General features: G+C 53.2%; 1 protein-coding gene across 2 annotated transcripts in view; it reads right to left on the minus strand.

Annotated features, from left to right (window-relative positions):
- Positions 1–1,870: 1,870 nt before the first annotated feature.
- LTBP2 (latent transforming growth factor beta binding protein 2) overlaps positions 1,871–13,824 on the minus strand; it is a 98,831-nt gene continuing 86,877 nt past the window's right edge. Inside the window, exons 22-35 of one of the 2 annotated variants that reach the window (XM_061181050.1) lie at positions 12,467–12,589; positions 12,238–12,363; positions 11,727–11,849; positions 10,932–11,063; positions 10,532–10,657; positions 9,804–9,947; positions 8,743–8,934; positions 8,532–8,615; positions 7,697–7,825; positions 7,284–7,421; positions 7,023–7,190; positions 6,434–6,715; positions 5,283–5,432; positions 1,871–4,833 (exon numbers count right to left, since the gene is read on the minus strand). In XM_061181050.1, coding sequence (XP_061037033.1) covers positions 4,688–4,833; positions 5,283–5,432; positions 6,434–6,715; positions 7,023–7,190; positions 7,284–7,421; positions 7,697–7,825; positions 8,532–8,615; positions 8,743–8,934; positions 9,804–9,947; positions 10,532–10,657; positions 10,932–11,063; positions 11,727–11,849; positions 12,238–12,363; positions 12,467–12,589 — 2,063 coding nt within the window. In that variant the 3' untranslated portion in view covers positions 1,871–4,687. The remainder of the gene's footprint in view (positions 4,834–5,282; positions 5,433–6,433; positions 6,716–7,022; positions 7,191–7,283; positions 7,422–7,696; positions 7,826–8,531; positions 8,616–8,742; positions 8,935–9,803; positions 9,948–10,531; positions 10,658–10,931; positions 11,064–11,726; positions 11,850–12,237; positions 12,364–12,466; positions 12,590–13,824) is intronic. The other variant, XM_061181051.1, reaches the window with a different exon arrangement.

Consider the following 13,824-nt stretch of genomic DNA (forward strand, 5'->3'; position numbering starts at 1 on the left):
CCAAGTTGATTCTGTAAGGATTATTGGTTAAACCCATCTTTTCCTCGAGAGCTTAAAAGCTCATGTCAGCAAATCTTGTATTTCTGGACTGGACTGAAACTTTTATAGACTGGATTGGAATTCAGGTCATTCAATAAAGAATTTACCATTAGAAAAACAGAAATACAGAATTTAGAGACAAAATATCTGAGACAGAAACTTCATACTTACATTTTCAATATGGGAAAACCTAGGACTTAGAGAAAACAAACCTATCGTGTGTGCAGTGTGTACAAAGATGAAAGAAGGGGACACTCAGAAACCTGAGCAGTTTTTTTTTTAGCAGATATCCATGGAAGGGGGCAGAAAGCAGCATACTATGGAAGTGTCTGTGTGTAACTTTGCTAAGCCATTGAAAGTTGCTGCCAATACCTGGGCCTAATAAGATTTTCAGCTCAGACGAAGTCCTTTCATCCTCGTTAGAAGGAGATTTTGTTAATTTTAGGTGTTAAACCTCTTTTTCCATGATATTTTTGTGGGTTATTTATTTATATGGTGATCTTAGCACAGGCATAATAGCTTTAGTTGTTCAATAAACAATTAAATTCCAGTGGTCAGTTAGGCAGGAACAGGGTCTCTTTGATTGACCATGTGTAAATACCTCCTATTAATGGAAGAATTGGAATTTTGTGTTTACAAAGGGTGGGTTAGGGAGGAATCACCTTATCACACTGGAAAAGCTTCATAGGGAAACCTGAGATGGTGACAAGAGGTCCCCATTGGAGGAGGGCAATGTAGAAATTTTAAGAACACAGGGCAGGGGGAGTTGATAGCATCAAGGGGACAGGGCAGTTGGCTTGGAATAATAGTAAGTGGTGGTAAAATAGGTTTAAGATCTTCTGCAGGCTCTTCTGACCAGATGCCCTCTTCCTGGCAGGCCATAAAAGCCAGCAGACGTTTTCACAAATTTTCCTCACTGTGCAGTTCATTTAGGAAAATGTTATACTCTTCCAGTATCAGCTGGAAGATTTTTTTTGCCTCCCTATTACTTTGAGGGGAGGTTATCAAGACGCTATTTATTGCAGAATTGGTTTTATTTAACTTCATAAGCTAGTGACTGCCTGGGGCAACATGCCCCACCATTGCCATAGCCAAACATAATTGTGTAAGAACTGAAGGCACAGGAGCCCTCCCTCTGCTTTATGTGTGAATCTTTATGTTGTCGGCTCAAAAGAGGGGGCTTCTTGGTCAACATCCAGATCTTTCCTTGTTGCAGAATCATACTCTTCAGTTACATGATTGATAGTGACCAGTGGTATATAAACTATAGGTGTCCCACCCACCCTTAGTTTCTTTGGGAATGTTGACCAGTTACAAGGGATTCAGAAGTAAGAGATTAGGAAGGACTACTAAGGTAGGTGTCCAAGAAGATACTCTTCTTTCTCTAACTTTTCTTCTGAGAATTGCGCCCCATTCTTTTGGTCTTTTGTCATAAAGCGTGAGCGGAGGGTCGACATTTGGCAGGAGCATCCTATACAGAGAAGTGGGCAGCACTGACTGTCATGGGGTAGCCCTCCCATGAACTCTGGCCCTGAACTGACACCCTGCAGTGGGCAGAGCCTAACACTGTCCCTTGCAACATTATCACGGCCTTGCATGTTTGTCTCAAAAGCAGGAAACTCCTCTACTTTTCTAGATATCTTGCATTGATGTTTATGATTGCTCTTTTAAAATCCTTGTTTGCCATTTCTCCACAGAAATGCCGCAGGGCTGTTTAAAGGAAGTTTGCTTTAAGAAGTTTTGAAATAATTATCATCTGGCTTTAATTGTAAAATATAGTCAGATAAGTATATAAAGAGAGGGAGCATTTAAGCAGTCTATGTCCAACAGCTGTATTTAAAAATATTTTATTTTTGAATAGGTAAGACATATGGTACAAAATTCAGACAGACACAAAAGGGAATACAGTGAAAAGTCTCCCAATCCTGTGCCCATCCACTCTGTTGACCTCCCCATCAACTACCCTTGTTTCTAAGAATTTAGCCCACAGGTACAATTCCGTAGATATAATGTGAAATAACATATGCACAAGAATGTTCATTACACCATTATTTTTAATAGCAAAAGATAGGAAACAATGGAAGTATCCATTAATAGGGGACTGATTAAATAAATTATGATTTATCCGTTCAATGGAGAAGTATACAGTTATAAAATAGAATGAGACAGCCCTTTATGTGCAAGTATGTATTAAGTAAAAAAAGTGCAGAACAGCATGCACAGTATGCCATTTGTGTTTCTAATACAAGGAAGTATGTGTATATGCATGAAATATCTTGGGAAGGGCGAACAGGAAGGTGAGGGGTGGGAGGAGGAGCAGTGGGGACAGCATTTAAGAAAGTGCAGTGCCCGAAGGGTATATTGAGGAATGGTGAGTTCTCTGAAATATGGCGTGTGAGGTGGAGTGGCAAGGATGAGGTTAGCAGATATCCAATTCTTTTCCCCCTCTGTTTTAGACAAATAGCAATAGCAGCGTAGGCTTCACTTTGTTGTTTAACCTTCCTTTTTCCCTTAATCTATTTTGGAAATCTTACCCAGGCATTTAGAGACACTTTTTTTTTTCTTATTAGGGCTCCATAGCAATTAATTGCTTCTAACCTTTTGCTATTACAAATAATGCTATAATAAATAACCTCTTACATATGTCAGTTTACATTTGGTAAGAATATATCTGAAGGTTAAATTCCGAGAAGTGGAACTACTGATTTGAAGAGTAAGTGCTTTTATAATTTTGAAAGACATTGCCGTATTATCCTCTTCAGAAGTTTTGTCAATATATACTCCTGTCAGCTATGTACGTGAGTACCTCTTTCCCCAGGTGCTTGCCAACTAGGAGTTTTAACAAACTTAAATCTTTGCCAATCTGACAGTTTAAAGTGTCTCAGTGTAGTTTTAACTTGTATTTCTTTTTATTATGAATGAAGGTCAGAATATTTTCATATGTTTAATAACTATATATTTTTGTCTGCTGAGAACATCTCAACTAGTATAGTGACCTAGAACAAATTATTTAAGCTTTGTAAGTCCAAGTTCCTCATCTGTAAATTGGGAATAAAAATAGTAAGTAGGATTGTTGGATGATGAAATGAAATTTGTGTACAGCATTCAACACAGGCCTGGCACATAGCAAGCATTCAATAAGTTATTTTGTGATGGCTGACAGAGCAGCAGGTAGGACAGGACAGATTAAGAAAAGAGCATTCATCTCCATGTCTTCAGGCGCACAGAGCCTTGTTCATTTACATTGCCATTCATCAGAGAAATGCAAAGTCAGAGCTTTCTTTGTCTTGGAAGAGGAAAGGACCTTTTCCTATTGGATATTGGAACCCAATCATAGGCTGTCGGCAGAGCTGGCGAGGGGGTAACACAGCCTCATCTCTAACATTTAGACTCAGCCAAGAAATTTGGTTTATAAATTTGGTTTAATATGAAATAAAAACAAAAACAGAAGAGCCCAGATGTACATTTCTTTATTCCACCGTGGTTTTAAACTCCCAGCTAGCCAAGGTTGGAGTGAGTCTCTACTTGTAAACTCAGTGGGATGCCAGCCAGCCGTTTTATGAAGGGGAAGAGGACAGAGGCCTCTGAGTAGAGAGAAGAAACAACATAGGAAATCTCGCTTCCCCTAAACAAGATTACACTGTATTTCATAAGCTAGAAAATAGACCTCTTTATTTTTAGCACATCAAACTGGTGTCCACAAAAGGAGAGCCCAGGAGAGATTTGCTTCCTGTAAGAAGCAGTATGTATTTAACAGAGGTCTTCGGAGGTGGGCACCCTGCTTTGTGGCAGCCCCTGCTGTGGTGTACAGGGGCTATTGCTGGGTAGATTCTGAATGTTTATTTACCTGAAGCTACTGAATATTTTCTTTAGACTTGTATAAAGCCCTGGCTCCCCCTTTTTTTTTTATCAACTCCCCATATTTTTTTACATTGCCTTTTTGCTGCTTTCTCAGGCTCCTTGCTCCCCTTCATCTGTGTCTCTTACTAGCAATATAGTATCAGTCTTGCTTCTCTGAGATGAGGGGATCTTCTGCCCTTCCCCGGGGCCACAGAACTGGCAACAGGGTGGAGATGTGGCACAACTGGCCCAGACCAGATTGGCTGAGTGGTGGTGATGGTTCTTGGGAGGAGGCATTGGAGTCACTCCCCAAACTCCCCCCAATCCTTTTTGGCTTGATAGATTCTGAAGGACCATCCCAGGGCAGATATAGCCTCTGATCCAGGTGTGGAATCATCAGGATGATAGGTGGATCATGGCTGGAAAAGGGTGTGTGCAGTGTGAGGACGAAGGACCTTGCATGTTTGCACAGCTTGAGGGGCTGGTTCAGGGCCATCCTTTGGTAAGCATCCCATAGCAAGGCCAGGACAGATGGCAGACTGGGCCTCACGGCCAGTGGTTGAAGCATTAAAGCATTTGGTGGTGTTTGAGCCAAGCAAGGGCATGGCGGTGTGGAGTTGGTGACAGAAGCTCACAGCCAGAGCCGAAGCTGGGGGAGATGAAAAGCAGGTGAGGCTGGCTGGGAGCTGGCTGCAGGGCCTCCTGCCCGGTGTCTTCATGTCATCTCCCCAACTAGGAAAGCTTCCTCAAGGCCCCGCCTGTGGCCAGGGCCCATTTCCAGGTAACTGCCTGCACTGACCCCTTGCTGCTACTCCTTGGCGGTACAGCGTGGGGGGCCTGCCTCGGCAACATAACCTGGGGGGCAGTGGCAGCGGTAGGAGCCCTCCGTGTTCTCGCAGTGACCATGGACACAGAGTGCTGCAGGCCCGTTCAAGTCATCACATTCATTCACATCTAAGAGGAGGAGAGGGAAGAGAGAGCTGTAGGGAGCCCACATGCCTCCGGCCTGCTGCCTCTGCGCCTCTGGCCACTAAGCCCTGACCCCTGCCCTGCAGTGGAATCCTAGATGTGGCGGCTGGAGGATAAAGTCACTGCCCAAAAGGAAGCAACTCACGGACACAAAGCCGGTGATAGTGAGCCCATACTGTGACCATGCTGTCTTGTCCCTGCCTTTCTTCTATCTGGGAACCTCCATGGAAAGGGCTTTCTAAACACAGCGTAGACCTTTGGAGCTCTCAGTGCTCGGCCTGGAGCCCGGCAGGCCTGCTAGGGGGCAGCAGTGGATCTCCCAGCTAGGCTCAGTCCTGTACCCTCAGTGAGCAGTGGGCCAGTCTGACTTTTCCACGTGGAGCCAGCAGGGCCATCCTGCTCCCTGGGCATTGCCACGCTGATTCCAAACCTACCCACACAGGCCATGTTGGCCATGTCCAGCTGGAAGCCCTCGAAGCAGTCACAGGTGTAGCCCTCCTGCACGCGCACGCAGCGGCCATTCTCACAGCCGTTCAGGATGCCGCACTCCTCTGCCTGAAGCCCTTCAAAGCCGGCCTGGTGCTCTGGTAGGAGGGGGTCAGAGAGAGAAGGGGTCTAAGGCCTTGTACTCCACCCTGGGGCCCTCGCCCTCCGCTCAGAGGGTTTCCCCTAATGAACTCCTGGGGTCGGGGTGGGGAGGATCATAACACTCTCACAGAAAGATGCTGAGACAAAAAGCAATACTCTTAAAAATAAGTACGTGTCCTTTTAGATGGGGAGACATGCTTACTTTAAATGAGGGCTCTGGGGAGGTTGGGACTCACTGCTTTCACAACGCCAGGGCTCCTGAGCGCTTGGGTGTCCCTGTACAGCTTTGATTTTGTTGTGGTTGGCGGCAGGGTATTTTGTTAAAATCTTTACATAGTTTTTTTGGGGCGGACACGATTGGTAGCAAAAGGGAATTACCCTCACTCACCACAAAGCAAAACTCCTCCAAGATCTGCCTAACCCTCTTCTTTCTCTAAGCAACCCCCCTCCCCTGGAAAAGACCCTGTCCCTAATCTCAGTGCAGTTTTGATCAGTCTGATGCAGTGGCTGTCCCCGTGGCAGGTACCGCGTCCACTGCACAGATGCCAGGCCCGACTTCCTCATTAGAATCCAAGTCCTGAGTGCTGGGGTCATTGCCACTTACAAACTGGGTCACCACAGTGGACCTTTAAAGTGATTAGAAATCCTTGATTCCCATTTCAGGTCACGAGTGTGAACCTGTAGAGCAGGGTGTCCTGCGTACTGTAAGCGGCGTGGCGGGAGCGTGCTGCTGTCCCCCTCTTCAACTCCCACAGGCAGCTTTTGAGGTTGGGATGATGCCCTGTACCTCTGTGTGTCCCCTGTGCTAGTCCGTCAGAGGGAGGTGTTAGTGTGTGACCCGGGCGTTTGGAGTTTTCCCTTGAGTGACCCGTGAGGGGCCTTGGTGGTCTTTTCCCTTCCCTGTCCTCACCCTGCTGACAGTGATGAGCACATGGAGGAGATGGAAGTGAAACAGCTTCAGAGCCCACCTCTTCCCCATTTTTGCAGCAACACAGACCTGGATGGCTGGCCACGTAGTGGGGCTGGAGTTCTGAGGGCTGCAGGGGAGGCTCAAGGACCAGTGTGCGGTCCCCTGGGCGGCTGGCCATGTTGGGGAAGAGCGGCTCAGGGATGGTGTCCTCGGGGCCCAGGTAGTTGTAGAAGGGGACCCCGTCTGGGCCATAGAGGCTGTAGTGCAGGTCCTCGGGCCCCGGGCCATACTCATAGCCGGGCCGGAAGTGGACCCCGGCCTCCCGCTCCGCTTCAATGCGGGCCACGTTGCACAGCTGAGCGTAGACCTCTGTCAGGGAGGAGGGAGAGAGGAAGCTGGGCCTGGCTCCTGGTAGCTGAAGCCTGGAGTGCTGTTTCCCCAGCTCACGGTCACCACCCCACGGAGAGAGGGAGCGTGCTGGGACTGCCGTCCTCTCCCCCGCCACTCCCTGCCCCGCTCTGTCCCCAAACAACAGGGACGGAAGACAGGGCCTTGACTTGCCCTACTCCGTTCTAAATCCACCCTTCCAAGGTGAGGACATCCCCTACCCTGGGGCCCAGCCCAGCTCTGCAGGTGTCCCCGCTTCCCTCCTTCAGGCACAGGCCGCCCTTCTCACCAGAGCTCCTGGGGGGGCACAGAGCACACTGCTGGCTCCAGGCCTCGCCGTCCTGGCAGCAGCACTCAGTGTAGGTGGTGTGGCGCCCGTGCAGGGGATGGCTGCACACGTAATTGGTGACTTTTTTCCAGCAGATGTCCGTGTGGATGTCATGGTCAGGCAGGTCCTCTGGTGGCACAGGGCACGGAGGCATGTGAGACCCCCCAGCCCAGGTCCGCTCCCCCTGCTGCCCCACTGCCCCACGGCCCCCCCCCCACTGACCCGCATCGCTGGTGCTGTTCACGCAGCGCTGCTGGCTGAGGTCCAGGGTGAGGGGCGGGCTGCAGAAGCAGTGGAAAGAGCCTTCCGTGTTCACACACCCGCCATTCTCACAGGCCGTGTCCTGGCACTCGTCGTGATCTGGGAGGCAGGGAGATGGAAGGAAGGTTGGGGGCAGTGCCAACGTGGCCTGCCCACAGGCCACCTTCAGGGAAGGGGGTTTTCTTGTAACTGCGTCCCCTCCTCACCCCCTTCCCAAGAATGCCTTTCCAGTAGGTCCCCTCACCTCAGACCTGCCCGCTGTGGCGGGTGTCTTCCCCGGGAAGTGAAACTCCCAGTAAGAGCTGGGCTGGCTGGCAGGGGTGGGTGAGCGTTCAGCTCTGGGCCCCGGGGGGGAGGGGTGGCAGGTGTCTCACCCTCACACTTCCTGCGGGCAGCATCGTAGTGGTAGCCAGGATCGCACAGGCAGATGTAGCCAGGCACCGTGTTGAGGCACCGGCCGTTCTGGCAGAGACCGGGCCCAAACATCACACACTCGTCAGCATCTGTGGGAGGGCAGAGCTGAGGCGAGGGGAAGGCGAGAAGCAGGATGGGGCAGTTCTTAGGACTAGGGGTTCCAAAGCCGGACTGGCTGGGGTCGAATCCCGGCCTTGCCACTTGCCAGGTGGGTGACTTCAGGCAAATTGCTTAAGTTCTCCTTGCCTCAGTTTCCTACCTAGAAAATATGGATACCACTACTTAACCTTTTAGAGTTATTATGAGGATTAAAAGGTTAATACACGTAAGGTGCTTAAAACGGTGCTTGGCACGTAGCAAGCATTCAAGGGGAACTACTTCCGTTTCTGTTATTTCCTTTTGCAGTTTCAGGTGTGAGCCCACACCTGAACCACCCTTTCTGAGTGTGAGTTCCCCAAAGTTTCGGGCTTCGTAAGTGGGGCCAGGGAGACCAGCAGCTGCCTCTGGCCTGTGTCCCTGTGCCCTGTGACTGGGTTAGTCAAGGCATCATAGTTTGTTCCTTGGAGGGTTCAGCCTCGAGTGAGCAGAGAAACCGAAGTGGGGTTGTATAGACACTCCAGGAGGAGCTCAGGTCAGAACTTCCAGCTAAATATCTGCAGCCCTGGGACAGGAACGTTGGAAGCACCCTGAGAGGCAGGGACTGCATGCAGAGCTTCCCTGGGGGCTTCCTGGAGGACCAGGCCAGGCCTAGTCAGGTGAGTGGCTTTTGGGAAGGAGGGTCTGTAGGGAGGTTACCTGTGTATGTGGTCTGTCCAAACATCCAGGCTCCTTCCACAGGGATGTAGCCTTTCCCACTAGGGCAGATCTCGCTGAATTCGACTGTGCAGGGAGGCATCCAAGCTCAGAGGGAGAAGCCTTCTGCCACCCCTCCTTCCTCTCCCCCCTTCTTTCAGTGTCACCCTGCAGAGCTGCCCCTGAGAGGATGTGGGACCCTTGGGGGCCTTACCTGAGTCCTCGGCTGGGCACAGCTCACAGGCATCTCCCCAGCCGGTGCCCTGGGTGCAGCAGCACTCGGCCTGCGTGGTGTTCCGGCCCAGAAGGCTGGAGCAGGGCGGCTGGCCCTTTTGCCCAGAGTAGCATCCCATGCGGATGGGGCCTGGGGGCTGTTCCCCTGGCGGGGCCTCAGGGATCCTCTGACCTATTCGCGATAGAAGCCCCTTATTATTGTCTGTTCATAGCCCCCTGGGGCACCCTAGCCTTTGAATTTATTTTAAAAGTTAACCATTTATATAGCGCTTTACAGTGTGCGAAACGCTTCCATCGTCTCGCCTGATGCTCTTCACACCCTTACGGAGAGCTTACCCTCAGCCCTCTGTCGTAGAAGAGGCAGCCGAGGCTTCGAGAAGCTAGGTGACTTGCCGCAGCCGCCTAGTGGCTTAGCAGAGAGTTGACCCCCGTTCCTCTGGTGCCAAACCCCCGCTCCTTCCAGCGTACCATCCTGCCTCCCTCCACTGCAGTGGGGTGCCCCCAGTCCCTGGCATACCGTATGGGCAGCCCTCTCTGCCCATTCCTCTGCTTCACACTGTACCCCTGCCCCTCCCACCCTTCCTTGTCCTGAGTCCTGCTTGCTTTTCCCCAAGTCAGAGAAGTCCAGCTGAGTCCTGGTCCAGCCGGGGCTGAGAGGCTGAACCCAGCAGCAGCTCTCGGTGGAGTGGGACGGGGAGAGTCGAGCTTAGCTCAGCTTCAGAGTCTCCCTCGGCCAAGAGCTCCCTGGGGTTGGATTGAGGGTCCCTCCAAGGCTCAATCTGAGATCCCTGGGGGCCCCCTAAGTTGGCATTATAGCTTCTTGAGCCTCCTGTAGGGTCATCACAACCCTGCAGCCTCCTGGACGTTCCCTGGCCTGGAGCAGACTCGGCACCCCACACTCAGACTCCCCACCTCTCGGCGCTCCATCCCTGAGCTGCAGCCCGGCCCGGCCCAGATCCCTCTCAAGAGCTGGAGCAGTGGAAGCGCTCTGTGAGCCATGGAGTGGTGGTGCGCAGCGACGGGGTGGGGTCCAGAGCTCACCTCCAGCCACCCGCGGTCGGCAGCGCCCCTCCTGAGCGTCGTACTCCTCCAGGTCGCTGGCGCAGAGGCACAGGAAGGAGCCCTCCACGTTCTCGCAGAGTGCCGCCCCGCACACCGCCAGCATGAGCTCGCACTCGTTCACGTCTGCCAGGCAGGAGGACGGGCTCGTGGGCGGAGGAGAGGCAGCCCAGGCCCCTGCCCCGGCCTCAAGCCCAGTGGGCAGATCCTTGTCTCAATCCCCCCAAAGAAACAGGCTAGGTCTTGGGGCAAGAGTGGAAGTGGGTATGAGTTAGCAGGAAGGAGGAACAGATGAGCAGAGGGCATGGGAAGGAAGAGGAAGAAGGAGAAGGGTGGCAGAAAAGAGTCCGTAAATGGACAAAGAGGAAGGGTTCCTCCCTCTGCACGGTCCCCGAATGTGCCTCTTGAGACCTTAGGGTCTCTGCGGAAGGGTGGTGACTTCACTAGTGTGCTTGCTTCCCCTGCTGGTTGAAGGTGGCCTCGCTTCCTTGACCAACCTGGCCAAGGTGCCCCTGTAGGGTGGAGCTGAAATCTCCTCCCTTGCCACTCTATGAGGACCCCTTATGGAGCCGTGTTAGACCCTGATCATTTCAGGAGGAGGGCCCTAGGGCCCCTTTATGCAGGGCAGCCAAGATCTGTGGAGACGGGATCAAGGGCCCAAGGGCCTTCCCCTCCCTGGCTCAGAGCTGGCTAGCCCACAGGCTTCTCACCAACGCAGTCCCAGCCGGAGGGCGAGGTCTCGAAGCCCTGGTCACAGAGGCAGCGGAAGGAGCCGTCGGTGTTGTCGCAGAAGCCGTGGCTCCCACACATGGTGTCGTTGGCACACTCGTCTATGTCTGTGGGACAGTGGAGGCTACAGTGTAGGGTGTGCTCTCTATTCGCTGGGAATTCTTATTTATTTGGTCTATTAACACCAAGATTTCTGAAAGCTAACTTCTGAATACAGGAAAGGAAAACTCTAACACTGATATTCCTCTTCAATTTTTGTGTAAGCACTGCTGTTTGGAAAATAAACAAACTTCAAACAGCTGCAAAAAATAGTTTCTAGCTGGATACATGAAAAATAGGTGTCCTCAGGCTTCTCACCCTGGACACCCCCTCCCGACTCACCAGCGCAGTCTCCAGTTGGGGCCACGTGGTAGCCGGGCTGGCAGCCCGGGACACAGCGGTAGGAGCCGGGGCTGTTCTCACACCTCCAGGCCCCACACGCCGAGTCTCCGAAGTCCTCACACTCATCAGTGTCTGTCCCCAGAGTCATGAGAGGGGACAGAAGTGGCCGGGTCACTACTCTGGCTCCACCTCTCTGGCATTAAAAGGTCATGCCCCACAACCTCTGGGGTCCTTGATCTGTTCCAAACTACTGTGCTCATGTCAACCCCCAAACATCAAGTTCAGGATCATTTCCCCTGACCCACAGGGCGGAGCGTCCAGGAGGTGAGCGCTCTGCTATCTAGGAGAGCGCTGAGCTCTCAGCCTCTGTGACACTCCTGTCCCCCACACCCTGCTCTCTACAGCAGAGCACTTTCTACTTCTCTTTATAGAAAACCTTCCCCAAAGTGTATTATGGAGAGTCGTCTTCATATCTGTCTCCCTTGGTCAATTTCAAGATGGTCCATAACTGTCTATTTGTTCCAGCAGAAGACACTGAACCCAGGTGGTGTTTAATAAATATCTATTGCATCAGTTTGGCTTTAAAAACTAGATTGTGTGCTCTGCTAGCACAAGGACATCCTGAGACAGTCCCTGAGTCAGCAGAGGCTCAATAAATGCATTGGATGATTAATCTGTGGAAAGTTCTCTGCTTCCCGGAAACTGGGGTTCCAGGTCCCAGGGAGCTGAGGAGCAGGCAGAGTGGAGGGGACAGACGTGGGGAGGAGCCCTGTTCGCTCCCCCCAGAGACCTTACCCACACACTCCCCGCTCTCTGGGGAGGGCTGGAAGCCAGTCTTGCACAGACAGTTGAAGGAGCCCTCAGTGTTGACACATTGCCCCCCGAGACACCGGTCAGTGACTGCACACTCGTCCACATCTAGAATAGAGACATCTGTCAGCAGGACCAGCCATGGGTCCCCAGGGCCCTGTGCAGCTTCCTCTGGGCCCTGAGGAGCCCATAGGAGGGCCAGGGAGTGGCTCGAAGTAGGAAAGTGCTGGAAGGTCCGAGGGAGAGTCCAGAGCTGGAAGCCAGAGGCCCGACTGGGGGGCAGAGCCCTGGAACTGGGGCTGTGTCAAGGGGAGAGAGGGTGAGGGCACCTGCCATAGACACCATGGAGAGGCCCTGGAGGAAGACTGAGTCCCTCCTGACACCTGGCTCCCATCTCATCACTCAGCCTCCTATCTTCCCATCCTGGGTGGGACCGTGAGCATTTTATTTCAGTACTCTAGATAGCCTCTAGCGCCCCCTGCTGCTGGCTCCTCACCCTGGCAGCTGGCGCCCCCCTCTGCGCTGGCAAAGCCGGGGGCGCAGAGACAGAAAAAGGACCCGTGGCTGTTGAGACACTCGCCGCGCGGTGCGCAGTACTCCTCTCCCACGCACTCGTCCACGTCTGCAGGGAGAAGATGGGCTGTGCTGTCTCCCGGGGATGCTCCCGCCTCCCCGCGCACTCTACCCCCATCCCCGCCCCCGGTGGGGAGACCGGAGCCACTCACCCTCACACACGGTGCCATTGGCCAGCTGGAAGCCCGGGGGACAGAGACACTCGTAGGAGCCAGCCGTGTTCTTGCACTCGCCTCCCAGGCAGCTGCTCTGGGGGTCTTCACACTCATCCACATCTGCAGGGTCACACAGGGAGGGGGGCAGCCGATGGCAGCACCTCCCAAGGGCAGGAGCCAACGGGCAGGTCTCCAGAGAACCTGGCACCTGCCTGAGGAGACTGGACCCACAGGGGCATCGTTCCCTTGTAAAGCAGCACAGCTGGGAGAAGCTGGCGAGGGAGCCTTTGGGGAGCAGGATGACTGCAGCTCCCTCCTTCTGTCCCAGCTCCCCCTGCCTCTGGCAGCTCACACAGTGCCCACCTTGGGGACACTTGGCCTCTCCCAGCAACCCTGGCCTAGGGTGGCCGAACCCCACTGCCCTCATCATGGCTGAGATTTCACTGAGAAACAGTGGGAAGGCAAATGAGAAATAAGCCGAGGAAGCAGATACAGAGAACCTGAGAAGGTAACAGAAACTAGATTATTTAAATTGGCCTACAGATTGCCTGGTACAGGCTAACGTTTTTCAGAATATGGTCCCAGCACCCACCCTTACAAAGAACCCTTGAGGACCTTGTTAGATGACAGATCCCAAGGGCCCCCAACAGAGGTGGATTTAGTAGGTCTGGGGCAAGGCCCCGGGAAGCTGCCTGTTGAACAAACTCCCCCAGCGATTCTGACATGCGCTGAAGCTTGTGATCCAGTGGCTCAGTGGTCCCCTAGACCCAAATCTGCAGTCGCCTTTCCGACTACTGTTGGGCGAGGGGCAAGAATAGGTGTCCCCAGCTGGCCCACCATCTGAGGTGAGCGCCCTTCTCTAAGGGTGATGGGTTAGTCTCCCGCTCCCCGTCTGTGCTCTTCTCCCCCACGGCGGGGGGGGGGGCCTCTCACTTCACAGGTGTGGCCCAGGGCGCCCCGCTCGCAGTCCCTGCAGGAGAAGGAGCCGGCAGTGTTGGTGCAGACTCCAGAGGGGCAGACTCCCAGAAGGGCACACTCGTCTAGGTCTGGGGCAGCCAGCCAGCCAGTCACCCGGGGGCCTAGGAGGCCTCCCTCCACCTGGTGAGGCAGGAGCCACCCCACGCCTCTGGCTCCCTCTCTGAGCTTATAAGACTTTCTGGGGGTCCCTGGGGAAGGGGAGGCCCTGGCTGTGGGCCTTCTGTAGGGCAACCCCAGTACCCTCTCCCCAGGATGCTCCCGGGGCAGCTCTGCCGTCAGCTTCCCTCTTGCCTCCGTGACTCTCTTTTCCTCCTGTCCTCATGGAGGAGGAAATAGAAGCTGTCCCTGGGGCCAAGTCCATTCACAGGGTCCTCTAG

The sequence above is a fragment of the Eubalaena glacialis genome, chromosome 2 (genome assembly GCF_028564815.1).
Source record: "Eubalaena glacialis isolate mEubGla1 chromosome 2, mEubGla1.1.hap2.+ XY, whole genome shotgun sequence".
Lineage (NCBI taxonomy): Eukaryota > Metazoa > Chordata > Mammalia > Artiodactyla > Balaenidae > Eubalaena > Eubalaena glacialis.